The sequence below is a fragment of the Carassius gibelio genome, chromosome B19 (assembly GCF_023724105.1).
Source record: "Carassius gibelio isolate Cgi1373 ecotype wild population from Czech Republic chromosome B19, carGib1.2-hapl.c, whole genome shotgun sequence".
Taxonomy (NCBI): Eukaryota; Metazoa; Chordata; class Actinopteri; order Cypriniformes; family Cyprinidae; genus Carassius; species Carassius gibelio.
The window spans coordinates 25,117,321-25,137,426 of NC_068414.1; the positions used below are offsets into that span (position 1 = coordinate 25,117,321).

Here is a 20,106-nt window from a genome sequence, read left to right on the forward strand (position 1 = left end):
CCCAACATGCTGATTTGCTGCTCATTATTAGATTTCTATCATCATCTATGTTGAAAACAGTTGTGCTGCTTAGTATTTTTATGGAAACTGTGACAAATATTTTCATTTTGATTAATATAAATAATAGCATGTTACACCGAAGGTAATGTCAATTACGTTGTGCATTCTGTTTTTGTATTTTCTAAATGAAAACACATGACAAAAGAGTTGTTTTTCTTTTTTCTTTTTTTGTATAAAATTCTAGTTTACAAAAACTATCATCCTGCAATTCATTCTGGGTTTTTTTTCAGATGATCTTTCCCCAGAAGGCAGATATCAGGAGTGTAATACAGAGCTCAGGGGAACACACACTCTACCTGAGAACATATTTGCTGAGGAGCAACAGTGTGAAACACATCACACCGTTCAATGAATGTACAAAAGATCATAGTAGGCACTATTATTTACAAAGCTTAGTCCGCAGTGATCATTTATCATGCAAACAGCATGGCTAGCATACATCATCTGCATGGCTTTTACATTACTTCCTGTTTCTGATGCTAATTCAGTGCTTTGATGAAGCAGTTATTAATCAGAGCATTGGGATTTAACACTGTAAATGAGGCAGGACCACAAAGAGCTGCCAAGCCTGATCTCATTTGTCAAGATGAAATATTATGTGGCATTTGCACGAGCAGTCTGTTGTACACTGCTATCTGTGTGAAAGCACCTGAACAAGTGAGATTGAGGAGACCGTAGATGAGGGCTGACGGAGGATGGTCAGATGTTTACTACAAAGCGTACTGGTGTCATTTTCGCATGGTGAGCATGGCATTGACATCCCACAGGAGGTTCCTCATCTGGTCCATTAGCACCTTCATTTCCTGGTTCTTCTGCCTCACTTTCTGTTATAAAAGCATGAGAGGAGAAGCTCAGAGCACTATTATTACATGCAACGTTATACATCGTTTAATATGTATTTTTCATGTGATGATGAACACTGGAGTAGTGATGCTGAAAATTCAGCTTTGCCATTACAGGAATGAATTACATTTTAAATTGTGATATATTTATGTTTATATGTGATATATTTCAAATCTCCCCTTCATAGCTAAATTACTGGAAAGTACTGTTGCCTCCCAGCTTCAGTCTTTTCTAGTTGAAAATAATCTTCTTGATCCTTTTCAATCTGGTTTTCGCCCTATGCATAGTACTGAAACTGCTCTAGTTAAGGTACTAAATGATCTGCTTCTCTCTGGTGATTCTGGTTCTCTGTCTATGCTTTTGCTGCTCGACCTCAGCTCTGCCTTCGATATCGTCTCCCATCAACTACTCATTTCACGCCTTTCGGATGTGGGTATTTCTGATGCTGCTCTTTCCTGGTTCTCCTCTTATCTCTCTGACAGACTGTTTTACATTTCACTTCAGAATTTTCGCTCACCCACTGTCCCCCTGAAGCAAGGTGTCCCTCAGGGATCCGTTCTTGGGCCATTATTATTTATAATCTATATAATCCCTCTTGGTCAGATCCTCCGCCGTCATGGTTTTAATTATCATTTCTACGCTGACGACATTCAATTATATACTACCTGTACATCAACTTTATCTTTCACAACTGACAAAATCTCTGCCTGTGTACATGAAATAAAAGATTGGCTTCATTCAAATTTTCTAAAACTTAACATGGACAAAACTGAGATTATTTTCACTGGACCTTCATCACTCACTAATAAAATTCCTACTAACTTCACCTGTGAGATCGCCGGCTCTCTTATCAAACCATCTAGTACTGTTAAAAATCTTGGTGTAATTTTTGATTCCTCTCTATCTTTTCACTCTCACATTAATTCCATCACTAAATTGGCATTCTTTCATCTACGTCGTATCGCTCAGCTCTGTCCCTTTATCAGTATCTCAGATGCTGAAACTGTCATCCATGCATTTGTCACCTCACGTCTTGATTACTGCAATGCACTTTTCATCGGCCTATCAGCTAGCTCCATTTCCAAATTACAATACATTCAAAACTCTGCTGCCAGACTACTCACCCACACCAAGCGTTCTGCACATATTTCCCCAATTCTGCATGATCTTCACTGGCTTCCTGTGGCTTACCGTATTAAATTCAAAATTCTCCTTCTCGCTTTCAAGTCTCTGCATGGCCTTGCTCCCCCCTACCTCTGTAACCTGCTTCTCCCTTACACCCCAACTCGCTCTTTACGATCCGCTGATTCCAGCCTCCTCGTTGTCCCTCGGCATCGCCTTGCTTCAATGGGGGGCAGATCATTCAGTGTTGTTGCACCCAAAATGTGGAACTCTCTCCCCCCATCACTCCGTTTTGTTAACACTATCTCTGAATTCAAATCCATGCTCAAAACACACCTATTTTCTGAATGTTATAGGTCTTAGTGGTTTTTTTTTGTTTGTTTTTTTTTTTCTTTATTTATTTTTTTTTCCTCTCTCTCTGCTGGTTGCTGCCCCATCTACACAATTCTCACTTACTGTACTTGCACTCTCATTTGCCTATTGTTGTTCTGTCTGCTCTCTTTGTCAATTGCCTTTATTGTTGTTTGTTTATTGTAACGTGTCCTTGAGCTCTGGAAAGGCGCTATTTAAATAAAACTTATTATTATTATTATTATTATTATTATTATTATTATATGAAACAATGAAGCAAACCTCTAGAACCTCCTGTCTCTCCTGAATAACAGCTGGGCTGCACGGCTCCACTCTCACAGCTGTCGTCTCTTCCCCCACATAAGGAACCAGCTGGAAGGATGGCAGAAAACACATTATTGAAATGTTATCTGTAATAATAAGAATAACTGTCTCCTGAAATTGAATCTGAGTTGAATGAATGATTTAAAAAACCTCTGAGACTAATAATGAAAGAGCTTCCATTTTATTAATTTTTTTTTTATTTAATTCTAATTTAAACAGTATTTTTTTAATATGTATTTTCTCTTAAAACATTTCAATAAAAATATTTCAAACTCAAACTGTATTCCAAGATTAGATTAAATTTTAAATCCCATATTTTCAAGGCCCTACTGTAGTGTGTGTGTGTGTGTGTGTGTGTGTGTGTGTGTGTGTATATATATATAATTTATATTATAAATAAACATTTAATATATAAACAATTTTGTCTTAAATGTATACATGCATGTGTGCTTTTTTATACATATACACACATACATATACATATATATATATATATATATATATATATAAAATGTATACACACACATATAAATGTACACATAAACTTTAATTTTGAATGTGATTAATCGTTACTCAGCACTAGTTTTTGTTTTATTTTTTTTCTCTCGTCTGAATCTTCAAAAGAATGTTCTTATTATTATTTCATATGTCAGGCTTTACAGGGTTAAACTAAAAATAAAAGTCTATTTCTAAATACAGTTAATGCACACAAAATATTTTATTTTATTTTTTAATACATGTAAATTGTGATCTAAGAGGGTATTTCAGAATAAGTGAAATGACCACTAAATATTTAATTAGGAAAAGGGCTGAGTTTATCAAAAGGCCACAAGAACAAACAGAAGTCTATATAATGTACGTCAGTAAACACAGATGAGGCTCACCTCAGCTGTAGACTCCTGGAGGTCAGGGGTCATTTCTACACAGCGTTCATACAGCAGACGCAGCTTGCGGAAGAGCAGTGTCAGCTGACGCAGATGCTCCTGCAGCTTCCCAAAGCGGTCCTGATACGCGGGCTGGCTCTGTGTCACACCATTGGGAAGCTAGAAGAAACAACCAGCCTTTTCATTCTACATCCCCTTTTTAAATGCTGCTCTGATTGTTATAAGAGATATTGATATTAATAATCAAAATATGACATTTGTTGCATAGTTTGAACTTTTAACATTTCTTATTTCCTTTTCCAAATGCTATATTATAAATACATACATATGCATATATATAGTTGTACTAAAATTTGATCAATGTTGCACTTTTCTTGGACCATTATTTTATAATGAAGCAACTAGGAATAAATAACTAGCTAATAGTAACGTTACTGTGAACTAGTGATCTCAAATTCTCTGTATACTTAAAGATCGCGAACACAAACTCACCTGAGTGGCCCGTGCGATCTGAAAGATCTCCATAGTGCGTGTGACGATGTCCTGGACAGTCTCCTGACCGATGCGGCACAGATAAACGGGAGAGATTTCCCGCAGGGCACCTTGTGGGGGCATCCCGGGCTGCGTCTGCTGCTGGTGGGGCATGACAGGTAATACACCCGGACCAAGACCCTTTTGCGGGAGTGGAGCGGACATCTAAAAACAGACATCATTCACTTAGTCAGCTTAACAAAAAAAAAGTGGTACCGTTCTTATGGAATAAAAACTATTTAGATTATCTGTCTATTTATGAATGGATGAGACTGAATGGAAAGAGCATTGAATTCCGCGCTCAAAGACTTTGTGTAGAAACTCACTGCGCTTATTGTTGTTGCTCCTGGTCCGTAAGTAACGTTAGTTTATTTTTGCAGATAACAGTTATATTCGGGACAATAAAAATTCGGGATTAACACTACTCCACTCGCTCACATTTGATTTCAAACCTTCTTTTCATCATTTCCTGTTTCCTGTTAAAAAGAGGTACTTGTAATTCCAGTCAGGAAAAGCAAAGCATTATTTATTCATTCATTCATTAATTTGTTTTAGGTTTAATATTTGGGGTTCTATTAATGCTATAGTATTATATTAATATTATAATTATGAATACTATATTATATTGATATTATTTATATTTTATTATTCATGTACAATATTAAATCAGTATTGTTTATCTTTTTTGTGTTCTATTTAATTGTATTAATTCATTTGTAATTAATTTTAGATTTTGGTATTACTCATGTTAATATTTATTTTACAATATAAAATAACATTAAGTGCCTAATTAAGTGCCTAATGTAAGTTACCTTGGTTTACTATTTATCATTTTGTATTTGAGTTATTTGCGTATGCATTACTCAGCCTGCTTCATAAAATAGAAACCCTACTTTTGAGACTTTTCTTATTTTTAAACAAACAAACAAACAAGCATACTTCTTAATATTATTCGCATAATCAGTCGCACATATCGCATTGCTGTTTTTCTTTTGTTTACCAAGGACTATTATTTTGAAATCGACTTCTCTCGTATGTCTCGCGAGCCTTTCCGTTTCCACGTACGTAGCTTCAACGCGTGTACGATAATCCTGCCTGGTTCTAGGTTTATTCTTTCATATGGTATACATTTATGGCTTTTTTTATTTGATTTACACCAGTCTACATAATTTAAGACATGTATATGTGTTGAATATGGTTTTAAAATATGTTTAGCTTAACGTCTGCTTGCTACTTAGTAAACGCTTAACGTTAGTTCTTTTATAATGCAATTATAAACATTGAGCAACAGTCATTTACCTTCACAGCTGTGTGATTGAACCTGACGTGAACTCTTAAACCTGTTAAACTGCGGAACCTGATTATGCCTCAGACATTTTTTCAGGCCTGACTCCTGAATCTAACATATTGAAGCACTATCAGTAATTACACACCAGGCATTATATGCATACATTTGGACTAGTATTCCAAGAAGTTAACAACTTCTGATGCATGAATGAATATCTGATGGTTGTTTACAGGTTGGCCCAGAAGATGGCAGAGAATCTCAACCCAGAGGAAGTCCCTACCCCGCAGCATCCACCCAATACAGAGCCAAATGCAGCAGAAGGGAGCAGTTCTGAACCCAGGGGCCTGTCTTCGTCTCAGAGGGAGGTTCTGGAGCGCTGTCTACATGCTCTCACTCATGCAAAGAATGACAGCCACATTTTAGCAGCACTTCTCCTGGTAAACAACAGAGTATCCTCCTCATCCACCCAATACTGAAAACATCTTTTGTATTGCTCATTGTTTTCTCTTGCATTTAGATCACAAGGCTGTGTCCACCAAGACAGCTGGATAACGGGACTCTACATCAGATTTTTGAAGCAGTAGGTTTTAATCTTCCCGCACGCCTTCTGGTTACAGCATTTCGGGGTGAAGACAGCTCCGGATTGCCCCCGGAGGAGTTGATCTCTCTGGGCACTGCTCTATTGGCTGCTCTCAGCACAGACACAAGCATGGTTGCTCATCCACAGCTTCTCAGCACAGTCCCTCTGATCCTGAGCATCCTGGAGAACGGACCCAACTGGACAGATAAACAGACAAAAACACTTGGGAAAGAATCCCAGAGTGGAAGTGCTACAGATTCCCAGACCACTTCTAGTACGTCTACCTTGGACAAGGCTTTGGCTTGTGACTGCTATCAGGTTCTAAATGCTGTATGTGCTTTACCGCAAGGCCCCGAGCAGCTTCTCACCCGTGGTGCTGTTCTGGCTCTATGTAGAGCCGTACTCAAAAAACAAACTCTCAGCCGTGAAAAAGGGCTTCCACTGTTGGGACACCTGTTGTCATCTAGCATAAGATCAAGGGCTTGGACTAAACACTCGTCTGATCTCCTCTTGCTGTTGCAAAACGTTTCGGAAAACTTCTGCCGAGTTTCAGATCAGGACCGGTTAGAGATATGCTCTCAAATAGCACCGTTTCTTCCTCCACCCGGGGTCGAGTCAGAAAGCCTGGTGCTTAAGGAGATTGTGGGTAATCTATGGGCTTCGCTGCGGCCTTTGGTTCAGGGCAAGCTCAGTCAAGAGCATTTAGGCTCGGTTTTGGTAGTATCTGCCTGCCTTCTGGACCTGTATGGATGGGAATCAACGGGACCTCCTAAATTCTGTTGCCTGCTGGTGAACCGGGCGTGTGTGGAGGTGAGGATGGGTCTAGAAGAGCCGCCGGGTACAGAAATCTCCCCCCAGCTGCAGCACATACTCACTGCCTGCTATCGCATCATGGAGGCGGCTATGGAACAAGCCTGTAGCCAAGGGACGGTTTCAAACCCTGCTCAGATACAGACAGCTATCACTGGCCTGAGTCTTCAGCAGAGCAGACAGGTCCTAGGAGCTCTGGAGGAGGCATTCTCAGCTGAAATTTACTATCTGAAACAGGTGGGAATGCAAGTGTTAAACATATGCATCACTGTGTTACGGTTTAAAAGTTTGCGGTTGGAGAATGTTTCTGAAGAACATTTCAGAATGGCAAAACACTTCGAATAATAAACCGTTACTCATTGTTTCCCCGTTTAGGTGGAGCAGACCAGCTATGATGAGCCATTTCTGTTCGCCACTTTTCGCTCCCTCTGTGCATGGCTTGCTGAGGAAACCTCATGTCTGAAGGAAGAAGTCGTTGACCTCTTGCCTTTTCTCATTGGCTATGCTAAAAGTCACTTCAAGGGAGGGGAAAAGGGGAAGGGACTTGCTGATTGGATGTCAAAGATGTCCTTCAGCAACAGTTCACAAGATGGGACCTGGAGCACCGAAGCTGCTCTTAGGTAAGGCATTAATATGGCTTTTTTAATAGAAGGTTCCCAGAGTCCAGAAAAGCTCATGGACATTTATAAAAATAAATCTGCACAATATATATTTTTGCGATCTTATGCTAAGTGTATATATGTTCGTGCTCTTTCTTAGATATCTACTCCCATCTCTGTGCCACCTCTCGGCTGAAGACGGGCCGAGGCGGGTTCTTCTCTCTCTGGATACTCCAGCCTTGCTTGTGGATTTTCTGAGTAAAGGTTGGGCGTCTTTGAGAGATCAGAGCGGGAAAACGGTGACACGAGACCCCAGTCTGGAAACGGCATGTTCTGCTTTACTAAACTTTGCCATCACAGAGCCAGAACGAGTCAGGTACACACAGATCTTAACTCACGTACAGGATAAGCTATTCCTTAACCATGACTTGATTCACTGCTCCATTGTACTCTCCCAGGAATGATCCTTGTTTCGTTGCTCTTGAGAGCATGCTGAGTGAAGCCCTGCCTGTTCTTCTCCATAAGCCACGCCTCTTGGTCTTAGCAGCAAACTGTTGCACTTTGGGTCTCATGATTGCCAGGCTGAAGTCAACTTCCACAGGTACTACTGGCTTCAAATGATATGAATTTGTTAGTGGGATATACCATTTTTTAGGATGTGTATCTTAGCACTGATGAAATTCATAAAAATAACTAAAAAGAAAATAAGTGCTTGGCAGGGTGATTATCTAAACTAAAATTTAACCATACATTTTTTTATTTTATTTTTTTGAGACAGAAAATATCCCTTTAAGTGTGCATTAGATGATGGCAAATGCAATCTAAATGTCAAAAAAACTGAATATGTTTATTGTTGCTGCTTAGTAATAATGGGCGTCTTGAATCTTTGCAGACCCTGTAGAACTAGGCCAGCGGCGTTTCTTCTCCTCAGTTCTGTCTTTTCTCCTGAGTGCTGTGCAGTCCGGACAGGCTTCTAAACCGGCACGGATCAGCGCTCTCTGGGAGGAACACTGGGAGGAGGCTGGAGAGCTCTGGAGGCTCAGTTTGCAGGCTTTGGGCGGTTGTGTTCGAGCTCAGCCCTGGATAACCACCCTGATCAGAGATGAAGGATGGCTGGAGAACATCTTCACTCTGCTAGGATCCAGTGGACGTCTCCCAGACCAACCTTCACAGGATGCTCTTGAGGAAGTCCTCTGTGCCATTGCCAAGCTATGCCCTGTGTGTCGCAAGGACATTAGTGAGCTGGTCAAGAGTGTAAGCTCTGGATCTCTTCAGGGTTTGCCACAGCTTAGTAGAATATTGGTGGAGTAGCATTTGTGAAATACATATTTAATAAGACAGATTAAAGCACTTATTACGTTGTCATATTTGTCTGTTTGGCATATTAAATATGCAATGGATTTGTAATACACTCTTTGGCCAAAGTAAAAACAAAAATGTTGAATAAAAATATTTCTGCTATTGAGGTGATTTATTATTTTATGCATAAAGTTTGATTCTTAGGAAGCAAATTCTGATTAAACGTACATGGAATTAACACGGATTAATTTGCAAGGGCGCATTTATGTAACCTGAAATGTATCTGTTGCTCTGACCGGCCAGTGTTGTGTGGTATTATGTCCACTAGGTGGCATCCTTACAGCAAGCTAAAGTTAGACACAGACAGCAAAGGAATGATTTAGTTACAAACTGGCATGATCAACTTCATAGTATGCCATAAGTGTGCACGAGAACAGTTGTTAGAAAACATGGACATATTATTCATCATAAGCATTTTGGGTTATAATCACCATTTATTTTTAAAGTTTTAAACTTTAGATTTTTTTTTGCAGTTCACTTTCACGGTTCTTTGGTTTGAAAAGTTGCATTTTGTAAGTACAAACCTATAATTTTTTTTAATTATTATGAGTTTTTAAAATTAAACATTACAAATGAGAACAGCTCTGAAACTGCTCTCGCGTCTTGAAACAACGCATAGGCTGATATCATTTTTACACAATGATAAACTTGTTTGATAAAAAATTGTATACATATTTACTTGCCAAACATTATCATGTTACATGTCCTGAAATCATGAGGAATGTGAAACAAAACAATAAATGATATAGCAAAAAATATTTATATTTAAAAATCTTTATAAATTATATGAAATTATTTTGGATAAGGTTTATTGAAAACATTGTTTATTCAACAACTATAAAATATGACGATGCAAGAAAATTTGTTTGAGAGTAAAATTAAAAATAAAAAACATTCTGTATAGCCAAAGCATTTTGGCATTGTAAAAAAAATGTTGAGATGAAAACAAACCATTTTTCTCCGTTTAAACTTTCCTCGGTGCGCCTTGCCGTCCAAAATCAGTAGGCTATCCCATGTGCCCCTACTTTTGTCTACCCAAGTTTATCCTCCGCCCATCAGCATACGTCTCTTTCTCTCCCTCTCTCTCTCTTGTCTCTTTTTGTCAATAAAACTCCCGTGTCTTTCCGGTACCCCTCTCTCTCACCGTTCATCTCGCAGGGCATATAGTCTGATCTCTCCCGTCTTGAATTCAATAAAGGACGACAACTTTATCCAGAAACATGTTGTGGAAATCACGGACCAAGACAGAACCTTACTGCCTACAGGTAGGCTTCAGTTCAATTTAATTAGTGTTTCAATTTTAACTATAGCCTGAGAGAAATGTGAAAAAAAGTTATTTTAGATAGAAAACAAAGTCTCTGTCGTATATTTAGAACTAGCTACTAGATCTGCTCTTCGCATTTAGAAACAATGTGATTTATTTTCTAAAGTTCAGTTACGCTGACTTAAAAAATAGTCTAAGAACCTTATTTTATGTGATGTTTATAGAAATAATAATTCATTATAAGCTAAATAAATTAACCGTGAATGCTCAAATAGTCATAAAGTTTAATAAACTCCTGCAAAAAAAACGTAATAAAAGAAGGATTTTTTTTTTCAAATGAATGAAGAGAATGAATTAATTTAGAGGAATTAATTAATGTCCCTTTAAGGTGGTCTAGCCAACCCCTCCCCCCGTAGAGTAGCGCTATAAGAGCGCTCGGGTGTGATTAACAGGAACAGTTTGATAAAGAGCATCATCCAGAGAGGAGGACATCACCGGGACTGTATAGTTAATGGATCGAGATCCCGGTTTTTTTATATTGACGACTAGGCTTTAAGGAGGCTGCAAAAGTCAGCGCGTAAAAGGCGTATTGGAGCTCTTGTGTCCAGATGTTGGTCCACACCTACTCGACCATGGTGAGTTAAACGAATGCAAAGTTCTTTTGATTTGTTGAACTCATCATCGAGATGATTGTCATGTGATATCAGCTGCGATGAGTGTATAGATGAAAAAGCAGACGAGCGAGCGTAATCAGGGTCAATGGTGTTCAGTGTGCGTAGAACATGGAAGCGCAAAAGTGTGTTTCATTGCAAATGTCACATGCTGCCATTGGTCTAAATGGAGATAACAGAATAGTCTTTGTCTAACAGTGACTTGAAAGTTAGTCTATATCTTACGTTTCAACAAAGAGAATCATTAAAGTTGGTGGCTGAAAAAGGCGAGACGGAAACTTCGGTTTGATTTGTTTTTATCACATGCAATGGCTTTTCCTTAGTATTTTGACGGAGCTGAAAAACTGCCAAATATTTTTTTTTCGCCTTAGAAGACAAAAAAAATCGATTAGTAAATAAAAATATAATAATAAAACAAACCAATGTAAAGAAATAAAAGGATAAACAAATGAATAAAAATAAAACGAGTATCCTACCTGCAAAAGTAGAAATGAAAGATGCTGTCACATTCATTTGTTACAGTGTTTCAGTGGTTTAAATTATTTTTTTACTAAAAATATCCGAGAAACTGGAAAATGGCAAGGACAATTATAGAAGCACAAAAAGCAAAATTATTAGGCCTACGTGTTTTTCTGTGGCTATAATCCTGTAAAGCAGCATTAATTGTATCTATTGTCTGTCTGTCAATCCTGATTGTTTAAAACAGTGGGTATCGTTAAAACACCTGGCACAGAAAAATGCTCTGGAACATTTCTTAAGTTATTAGCATTTTTAATTAGTATGATTTTAACGAATATAGGCTAGTACGATTAACAACCATTAATTTAATCCCCAGAAATCCAGAAAGAAAAATTAATTAATATAGAATGTGCAGTTATCTTTCCTAAGACTTGACATAACAGTAACACACATGTACATTTCATGTAAAATATAGAATAAATTATTCTAACATTAACTGTATTTACCCACAGCTCATAATTAACAAAGAGGCCTAATTATGCTGCTTATACTGTATAGCCTAAAAAAATCGAGCCTGTTCAAAGTCTAAAAACAATTGCTATCTTAAATATCCAAGATGCTCATCAGTGCACTTTAATTTTAATTACTTATGAAGAAACTCGAAACTCTAAAAACATCAATAGAAATGATAGAAGTCATTGTAACAATATAAATGGGTGGATACAGGGATCAGCATCAATTATGACATGATGAAAACCCTTTACGTTTACAATGTGATCTTTTCTTTAGTTTATTGCCTGACACTTTTATTGGCTATATGGCGGACCCATAGATTGACAAAGTTTTGAAACTTATTTTCACCAACAGGACCGTGCGGACGGACTGTCCAGCTCCTCTCCGAGCGGGCGACTCTCGCAGCTCTCTTCGCTGAACCAGGCAGCGTATTCCTCGGCTCCCCCTCTCTGCCACACTCCGGCGTCTGACTTCCAGCCCCCCTACTTTCCACCTCCATACCCCCAGTCCTCACTGTCTTATTCCCAGAGTCAAGACACTGGATACCCACATTTACCGGACCCCTATCAGTCCATCAACTCCCTTCATCAGCACCAGCAGGCAGCGTGGCACTCCCAGCGCTCGCGCTCAGAGGACGCGGGGCTTCTGTCGCAGTCACACCGCGCTCTGAGCTTAGATCCGCGGCGGGAATATCCGGGCGTTCCGCGGCTGCTCCATCATGGACTGGGTGAAGGAGCAGCGGCGCTCGGTGAAGGTCCTCTGGGAATGCACGCAGTGGGTCATCACGGTCTGGATGACATTCAGGTGAGTTTAATCTCTTTTATATTTATTTAGATTTATCATAAAACCCTATTGCGAAATAGTGAGCAAGAATCATGCTCCTCAAACATGTAAGCACTGATAGCCTAGGGTTTTTTAAATTTGACGAATGTTTTTTTTTTTTTTTTTATGTACAGATTTTTACAGCTGTTTTTCATAAAATGTAACCTACACAATTCAGGCGCTTCATTACATAATTTATCTGTATTTTTAGGCTATTTATTTAAATAAGAGTGTCTTTTGCTTGTTCCAAATAAATGCTAAAATGTTTTTTTTAAAACGGATATGTAAATATTATCCTTAACAACTATTTCTTTTATAATGTTGTTTTATGCATGAGTGCTTTAAAGTGATATTTCTTCCGTGATAACCCTTCTAGTGTGTTTGTGAAAATGCATTTTATAGCCACTTTAAAATAAACATTGTATTTTCTTACTAAAGATCAAATTTTTTTAATGCATAAGTTTGTCTAAAACAGATAAATATTTTTACATATCATTTTAAAACGTTATTTAAGATTATCAGCCAAAAAAAAAAAAAAAAATACTGCTCCTGAAATTACGAATACCGAAAACCCGTAAATATAAAAACGTGCGTGATTCTTCAATGGGCTCTTCTGACTGCTTGATCTTTAAAAAATTAAGACTTAAAAACGTTAATATATGCTACAAAAGTGGATTAACGTTATAATGTTTGGATGGTTTAGATTTTAGATATTGTGCAATGGTTACGATAACGACAATTCTCAGAGAAAAGTTAGATGAGCCTTAGACTTAAACGTTAACGGTCAATTCATTTCGTAGAAAAGTACAAATGTGTTTCTTTTCAATTGAAAGTCTCAAGAAGAACGATATGGTAATGACACACAATCAAGCAAATCATGATGCGAAAAAGTATTACTGTAGATTATTTAAGTAATAAATATAGACTACAAAAAAATATTTTGTAAAGATTATATTAGCAATAAAAAGGTAAAATAAAATGGCTTTTATTAAGCTTTTTAAAACCTAAACGTCAGTGCCACTAATTGAAGAATTATCCATTAAACTGACCATTCCACAGAAGATTAAGAATCTGCTTTAAATTCGTTTGATTCTCGGCTCGAGCTACATGAAGGCTTGTTCATTCACTCTTTCAGGAGAGAAAACAGCAGTAGCTATAGTGAGCAGGTGCAGAATGAGTTCGTGTCTGTCCATCATAGGAAATTTACAGCGCGTCCAATCGGTTTCCTCGGCCAATTATTCAACAAACAACTGGACTCTCTTTGATGATACGAAGCATTTCCAAGAACTGAGTTAGACGGGAACAAGCCTGATAGTTTAATTTGCCATACATAAAGCTACAAAGAAGCGTAAACACTATTTTTTTACTAGGTCATTCCTGCGACTTTAAATGGACAAGTATCTGATGTTAATTCTCAGAGTGGTCTGTATTGTTTTATTCATGCATTGCTTCCATGTTACAATAGAGAAAAGCAAAGTCGTCGTCTCATTACGAACTTTTCCCCTTTTATTTCTGAGGAGAAGATAAAGGATGTCAATGATATTGCTGGGACACGTGATGTCAATCTCTCATTCCTTTAACTTTTTATATAAGACTCAATATCTAATAAATATCTAGTTTCAATTAAGGAACATAGTAATACAACATATAAATACAAATATTCATAAATACATTATTTAATCTGTAATTATACAGATAGAAATTCATATATTAATAAATCAGGAAAAATTTTACCATTACAAACATCATAATGATTTAAATAATTAAGAAGAGAAATAATTACAAGTGTTTTTCAAACATTTTCAATAATTCAACCATCAAGCAAGTTTAAATTAAGTGAAGTAATGGTGTTATGCTGTTCGGTTTTAACAGGGTATGGAGGAGGCATCTGCTTTGGGGATCCTGGACCATTCTGTTATCAAGAAAGGTGAGAGTCTGTACCTCTGATGCATATAAAGAAGAGGGGGTGACCTCTCCTGCTTGAAAAAGAAAAGGAAAAGAAAAAAGATTTTATGTGCTGCTCAGACACCATAAAGGATTCAGTCAAGCACACACACACGCACACACGCACACGCGCACACACACACACACACACACACACAATAATTCAGCTCTGCAATTTCATTTGAAGTCAAGAAATCCTGTAGCACCCTGCCTTCACCCTTAAGGCAGTTGCTGTTAATGAACTGTTCATGGTCATATGCGAGAAAGAGAGGGATTAGAGAAAGCCGAAATGGAGGAAGAGTGCAGATAATAAAGTTATGAAGAATTCAGAGCATTACTATTCCTTTCCACTTACCATTAAAAAAAAATCAGTGGATAGTTAATGACGATAGCTTCTGAAATCACTTTCTGCAGTGCAGTACGCTACAGCATATTTTCATCAATTACTTATGCATTTATTTTAGATTTATTTAGTGCTCTATGAAATCTCGCCTATTTACCGAGCAACAGAATGGATCAATTATGTACTCATGGGTGTAGGGAGATTTCTGTGTCGAGAAGAAACTAAAGCCTACATGAATAAACGGATCTACTCTCACAGCTTATGAGAGATGCTTCCAGCACCTCGGCCGCGCGCTCAGAGCTCGTTTGTGTCCGCCAATCAGTGCTACACAGCAGGGCATAGCGAAGACGTGCACACCGCCCACGAAGAGGAGAAAGCCAATACTACAGCGCATTTTACCTCTACAATCAGGGATATAGATAATATAAACAGTAACACAGTGTGTTATGTGCCAATCCTTGCAAAAGGGGGAGGAGAGAAGAGCTGTTTCAGCGCCACAGCGCGCGAAAACATGCGGGAGCGCAGTGATAGCTGTGGCATATGAAGGCAGATGTGGCATAGGCCTATTATCACTTCATAAACATTTAGAATTCTACTTTTTGGAGGATGGATGAATACTACACTTGAATAATGTAAATGATAGCTACAAATACTTTCAGAACAGCCGATTTTTTAAATCGTTTCTGTCAGTAGTTTTCTAACTGTCTTCTAATAGTCTTAAAGAAGGCCTTCTTGTAGCCTACTTATATTGTCGTCGATGTGTTCTTTAAAATAAACTGAATTTTTAACCTAAAACGTAGGCCTACCTTAAACAAACGCGACTTGTAGCGTTTGAGTTTTTTTAGCTAATTAAAAACAAACAAAAAAGTAAACTAATTTTTTTACTTTGTTCAGCTTCTTGAATATTTTGTTGGGTTCTTTAGAAGAAATATAGGTGGAGGGGTTGTTTCAACCCAATTTGGGTCAAATAAAACCCCAAATATTGTTAAACCATGGCAACCACAAATTAACCATGATTTTGTTATACTAACTAATTTAAACATTGTATCTGTAGTAAAACGGTTAAACTAACAGGCCTATAATAAAACCATGGTTTATTTGGGTAAACTAACACTGGATTTAGTTTAGATGGTTTCCTAGCTTGGCAAAGCTGTTGCTTACCTGGTCTCTTAGCCCTATCATGCTAAAGGTGCCCGAATCTCTCTAAAACCAGCCAACAGACCAACCAAGCCAGGTAAACAGAGTCACCTTGGGCAGTTTTTTCTTAGCCAGAATGTTCCCCCCAACCCTCCACTTTTTGAATAATTCATACACCCATGTAGCAGATTTTCCTAATACATGCATACTCTGCATTTTCTCTAGTTCTATTGAAGTGTGCTTGAAAATCCAGCCCACACAGATGTGCCATAAGCAAATGCTCGATTAAGTGTCTGCATAGAGGCTAATCTTTTGAAAACAAATGAAGGTTTTTAGGAATGATGTAACAAAAATACTCAAGCCCAAATTAAAAGCCAATGATAGTCTGTTCTTCCCAGAACACTAATCATTATTAGAGTTTGAATGGAGGTTTATGTCTCATTCCTTTAAGTGCCTTGGTTTACTGGGGCAAAAATCTTTATACAATGTCTGCTTTAAAATGGGTTAATGCATAACAGCCTAATCTTCTGTTTTATGTTTGCCATTTTATTACATTGTGTTATTTTCGGCACAGTAATCGTTGGGTTCATTTGAAAGTCAGATTTTTAAGATGCCAGAAAACTTTAATTACCAACACAACAAGTGAAAATGACTGTGTGCACAACAGATGGAATAAAGCTTTCCCCCAATGGAGATGCAACACCCATTTGAAGATAAAGAGTGAGAAACAGAAATTAAACACAGTGTCACTGAGACAACAGATGTCAACCTGTGGGAGAGCATCTTAAAAAGGTTTTCGAACATAGGGGCGAATCCAAAAGCACAAATTATCACATTTTTATAAATCGTCACTTTCTTTAAAATAAGATTTCACTCACCTGTGGTGGCACACAAACCCTAAACTGCTTTCTGTTTCTTCTTACAGTTCCAGTCCCATCAAAGCTAAATGGCTCAGCGGTCTCTGCCTTGTCCCTCACTAAAGAAGGCCTGGGTTTGGGATGTGTGTCCAACCCTGCAGAGGTTTTCTGCTCTGTCCCGGGCCGCTTGTCGCTCCTCAGCTCCACCTCTAAGTACAAGGTCACAGTTGGAGAAGTCCAGAGACGCCTGGCTCCACCTGAGTGCCTCAACGCCTCACTGCTGGGAGGAGTCCTGCGCAGGTGAATAGAAGGGATGGAGGGAGAACATAATCAGATGTCTTGGAGGAATCGGAGGTGTTAATATTTTCTACCTTTTCTCCTTCAGAGCCAAGTCCAAAAACGGGGGCCGCTGTCTGCGAGAACGTCTGGAGAAGATCGGCCTCAACCTGCCTGCCGGTCGACGAAAGGCAGCCAACGTCACACTCCTCACAGCGCTGGTGGAAGGTACTGAAACATTGAATAAAAACCAGACACATGCATATTATCAGATTACGTCTGAGACACCGCCTCGTACTTGCTGCAGTAATTGTCCCAAACTCAGCACACACACTACATTATCAGTCACTTATGGCGAGAACGTAGATGTTAATGTCAATGTGAAGCAATAATTTTCCAGTGAGTGCTAACACAAAATTATAAGTGCCTAAGAAGTCATTTTTAAACATTCAAGAGCCTATTATCACCTCAAGTTTTGAGTCAGCACATTCAAGTTCCATTTTTTCAATCTTCACGCTCTCTTCTCAGGTGAGGCGGTTCACCTCGCACGGGACTTCGGGTATGTGTGCGAGACCGAGTTCCCTGCCCGGGCCACAGCTGAGTATCTGTGCAGACAAAGTGACCCAGATCAGCTGCCCACACGACGCAGTATGCTGCATGCCACCAAGTGAGTCAAGATCTTCAAGCGGTTCAATCACTTCTACTTACTAAAAAAGAAATAAGTCATTTGCATGGCATAGATATACTTAAATGTATAGATTCTTTGAATCATGAAATAAACCTGAAGCACTCTGGTATAGTTCATATTTAAACAAGGCATAGTTCACAAATGTAACATAGTTCTCTGTTATCTTACTAAGTCTGTATCAGGGGTCCCAAGAGGGTGCTAAGGTTTAAAATGTTCTTTTGTCCATGCTGTGGTCAATCACAATAATTGAATTCGATCAACCACACTATTTTTTTGCTATTCTTCATGTTTACCTAAACAATAACTAACAATAATTTAAATATTCTGTAAATATTTTCTAGAATTTAGGTTTTATAAATACATGTATAAATATATATTTTTTAATTAAATATATATATATATATTTTTTTTCAATTAAATATATATATTTTAATTATATATATAGAGAGAGAGAGAGAGGGAGAGAGAAATAAACATTACAAAATTTTTACATGCGCACACACACTATAAATATGTGTGTGTATATATGTTTTGTATGTAAATATTTCAAATTTTTAGCAATAAAAAATAATAACAATAAATGATTCTTAAGTCTTTATACAATTAAATATATGTCTAGCTTTATATTATAAAAAGGGAATCTATGGGTTAAAATATATATATATATATATATATATATATATATATATATATATATATATATATATATATATATATATACTGTATATATGTATTTAATATGTAAAATCTGAGAATTTTTACTAAATATTTTAATTATTTTTAAAATAAACCCAAAGAAAAAGCATAAAACTAGGGCAGTCAATAGAAAAAAAATAATAATTGTGATTGATCTCATGATTGTTAACAAATATTTTAATGAAATGGTAGTAATTTTTTTTAACACTAGGCCCCCTCTTGGGGCCCCAGTTTGAAAAAACCCTTGACACAATCTTTAGTAAAATAACGGAGTACTACTTTGAGTTCTACATGTGAACACACATTCTCCTCAGTCTATTAGTTAGTTCTTGCAAGCCAATAATAACTGTTTATTTACATGTTTCACTTGGAATACATGTGCTCACTTCTCATTTAATGTCTTCAGGGAGATTTGCAAGGAGTTTATGGACCTGATGTCGCAGGACAGGTCGCCGTTGGGTGCCAGTCGCCCCACACCCTGCCTGGAGCCCGGGGTGCAAAGCAGCCTGACCCACTTCAGCCTCCTCACCCACGGTTTCGGCACACCCGCCATCTGTGCCGCCCTGTCGGCCTTCCAAAGTTACTTGCTAGAGGCCCTAAAACTGCTGGATAAAGGAGAGGGAGGAGGAAAAAGCCACCACGACAAGGAACTCAAGCACCGCAAATGAACAATCGGGAGAGAGACACTACCTCCCTCACTTTTAGGAGTGTATGAGTGTATTTATGTGTACGAATGTGTGTTCACCCCACCGTTTCGCGCCTGTACGAACCGATTGCATTCGTCTCTGATGAAATCCAAGATCTCCAGAGAAAGAGGAAATGCCACGATGCTTTGCGCTGCATGCGGACCACAAACTCCCAATGGATCCCCATGACTGACTTGTACGGGGCCCGACATGGTGCTCTCTGGAGATCGGGCCCCTGAACCAAATTCAAAAGATGGCAGAGACAATTAAGGATGGGGGCGTAAAAGTAATTAGCCACTGACAAACGAATTTCATTGTGAAATGTCATTTTGTACTTCATGTTGTATGTTTATTATCAATGTTACTGTTATTCTTATTGCCGTATTGCAATGTAAATGTAATATATTATTAAACCAACAACTGAATTCAACCGCTTGATGCTGAGAATGACTTCCTGATGAACCCCCCACCACTTTTTTTTTATTTTTTATACACAACTAGCAGGTTTTTGCTTTGCATAAATGGACTTGTTGGCATAGTAGAAATCTTGGCGTGATTACAAAATTAGTGTGATACAAATTGAACACCCAGGGGGATGTTTGAAATTTCTAGCCCCATTTGCTAAAGGCAGGGTGACATTAACCCAATCCGAAACCTCAATGTGACACAGTGGCAAATCCGGCAGAATTACCTCTGAGATAAAACAGTCCTGACCACTAACCCCCGGGGGCTCGGCAATCACTACAGTCGGCGAACGCAGCTAAACAGTTGCTAGGCTCTTCTCTTCCACCGCTTCTGTCTCCTCTCACCCCATCTGTCACTCTACCTTTCTTCATCTGCTCAGGGGCATCCATCTCCATACCTGCCCCCCTGCCGGCTCTCACTCACACGAGCGCACACATATACCCATCCTGAGTGTCAATCCCCCGCTTCCCCCTCGCCGTGACCCCCTCCCTCCCCTCATCTCTCTTGTCTCTCTGACACTCAGCAGGGCTGCTC

At 38.4% G+C, this 20,106-nt stretch overlaps 3 protein-coding genes and 1 long non-coding RNA gene across 9 annotated transcripts; 2 read left to right on the forward strand and 2 right to left on the reverse strand.

Annotated features, from left to right (window-relative positions):
- Window positions 1–207: 207 nt before the first annotated feature.
- LOC127978545 (mediator of RNA polymerase II transcription subunit 30-like) lies at window positions 208–4,588 on the reverse strand. The gene is made up of 5 exons (XM_052583274.1): window positions 4,442–4,588; window positions 4,077–4,280; window positions 3,585–3,743; window positions 2,659–2,748; window positions 208–884 (listed from the first exon to the last, which is right to left on the reverse strand). The coding sequence occupies exons 2-5, from the start codon at window positions 4,278–4,280 to the stop codon at window positions 789–791; spliced, it is 549 nt and encodes a 182-aa protein (XP_052439234.1). The 5' UTR covers window positions 4,442–4,588; the 3' UTR covers window positions 208–788.
- Window positions 4,589–5,003: 415 nt separating this feature from the next.
- Window positions 5,004–8,853, forward strand: LOC127978547 (neurochondrin-like). 3 transcript variants are annotated; one of them, XM_052583277.1, is made up of 7 exons: window positions 5,004–5,237; window positions 5,636–5,840; window positions 5,921–7,030; window positions 7,169–7,413; window positions 7,553–7,768; window positions 7,851–7,993; window positions 8,285–8,853. In XM_052583277.1, exons 2-7 carry the CDS (start codon window positions 5,649–5,651, stop codon window positions 8,701–8,703), a joined length of 2,325 nt encoding a protein of 774 aa, XP_052439237.1. In that variant the 5' UTR covers window positions 5,004–5,237; window positions 5,636–5,648; the 3' UTR covers window positions 8,704–8,853. The 3 variants fall into 3 exon arrangements, with proteins under 3 accessions (XP_052439237.1, XP_052439236.1, XP_052439238.1); XM_052583276.1 differs by having other exon boundaries at window positions 5,106–5,176; XM_052583278.1 differs by lacking the exon at window positions 5,004–5,237 and adding an exon at window positions 5,342–5,536.
- Window positions 8,854–9,855: 1,002 nt separating this feature from the next.
- Window positions 9,856–19,537, forward strand: LOC127978586 (transcription factor AP-2-epsilon). Of its 2 annotated transcripts, none has more exons than XM_052583356.1 (7): window positions 9,856–10,016; window positions 12,013–12,462; window positions 14,353–14,407; window positions 16,830–17,061; window positions 17,147–17,265; window positions 17,566–17,704; window positions 18,828–19,537. In XM_052583356.1, exons 1-7 carry the CDS (start codon window positions 9,972–9,974, stop codon window positions 19,087–19,089), a joined length of 1,302 nt encoding a protein of 433 aa, XP_052439316.1. In that variant the 5' UTR covers window positions 9,856–9,971; the 3' UTR covers window positions 19,090–19,537. The 2 variants fall into 2 exon arrangements, with proteins under 2 accessions (XP_052439316.1, XP_052439317.1); XM_052583357.1 differs by lacking the exon at window positions 9,856–10,016 and adding an exon at window positions 10,464–10,650.
- On the reverse strand, window positions 13,964–18,942 carry LOC127978587 (uncharacterized). Of its 3 annotated transcripts, none has more exons than XR_008158558.1 (4): window positions 18,808–18,942; window positions 17,505–17,642; window positions 17,133–17,268; window positions 13,964–17,053 (listed from the first exon to the last, which is right to left on the reverse strand). It is a non-coding gene; the product is annotated as an uncharacterized LOC127978587 (long non-coding RNA). The 3 variants fall into 3 exon arrangements; XR_008158557.1 differs by lacking the exon at window positions 18,808–18,942 and having other exon boundaries at window positions 13,964–14,456; window positions 16,783–17,053; XR_008158559.1 differs by lacking the exon at window positions 18,808–18,942 and having other exon boundaries at window positions 13,964–14,459; window positions 16,783–17,053.
- Window positions 19,538–20,106: the final 569 nt, after the last annotated feature.

Excerpts from the sequence above, each read along its gene's own strand:
- LOC127978545 (XM_052583274.1), bottom strand. The coding sequence starts at position 4,280 with ATGTCCGCTCCACTCCCGCAAAAGGGTCTTGGTCCGGGTGTATTACCT. Across the intron at positions 2,749-3,584 it reads TCCAGGAGTCTACAGCTGAG|CTGGTTCCTTATGTGGGGGA; the intron begins GTGAGCCTCATC and ends CCATCCTTCCAG. Across the intron at positions 885-2,658 it reads AGAGACAGGAGGTTCTAGAG|AAAGTGAGGCAGAAGAACCA; the intron begins GTTTGCTTCATT and ends CTTTTATAACAG.
- LOC127978586 (XM_052583356.1), top strand. The coding sequence starts at position 9,972 with ATGTTGTGGAAATCACGGACCAAGACAGAACCTTACTGCCTACAG. Across the intron at positions 17,266-17,565 it reads CCTCACAGCGCTGGTGGAAG|GTGAGGCGGTTCACCTCGCA; the intron begins GTACTGAAACAT and ends CTCTCTTCTCAG. Across the intron at positions 17,705-18,827 it reads AGTATGCTGCATGCCACCAA|GGAGATTTGCAAGGAGTTTA; the intron begins GTGAGTCAAGAT and ends TAATGTCTTCAG.
- LOC127978547 (XM_052583277.1), top strand. The coding sequence starts at position 5,649 with ATGGCAGAGAATCTCAACCCAGAGGAAGTCCCTACCCCGCAGCATCCA. Across the intron at positions 7,031-7,168 it reads AAATTTACTATCTGAAACAG|GTGGAGCAGACCAGCTATGA; the intron begins GTGGGAATGCAA and ends TTCCCCGTTTAG. Across the intron at positions 7,769-7,850 it reads ACAGAGCCAGAACGAGTCAG|GAATGATCCTTGTTTCGTTG; the intron begins GTACACACAGAT and ends GTACTCTCCCAG.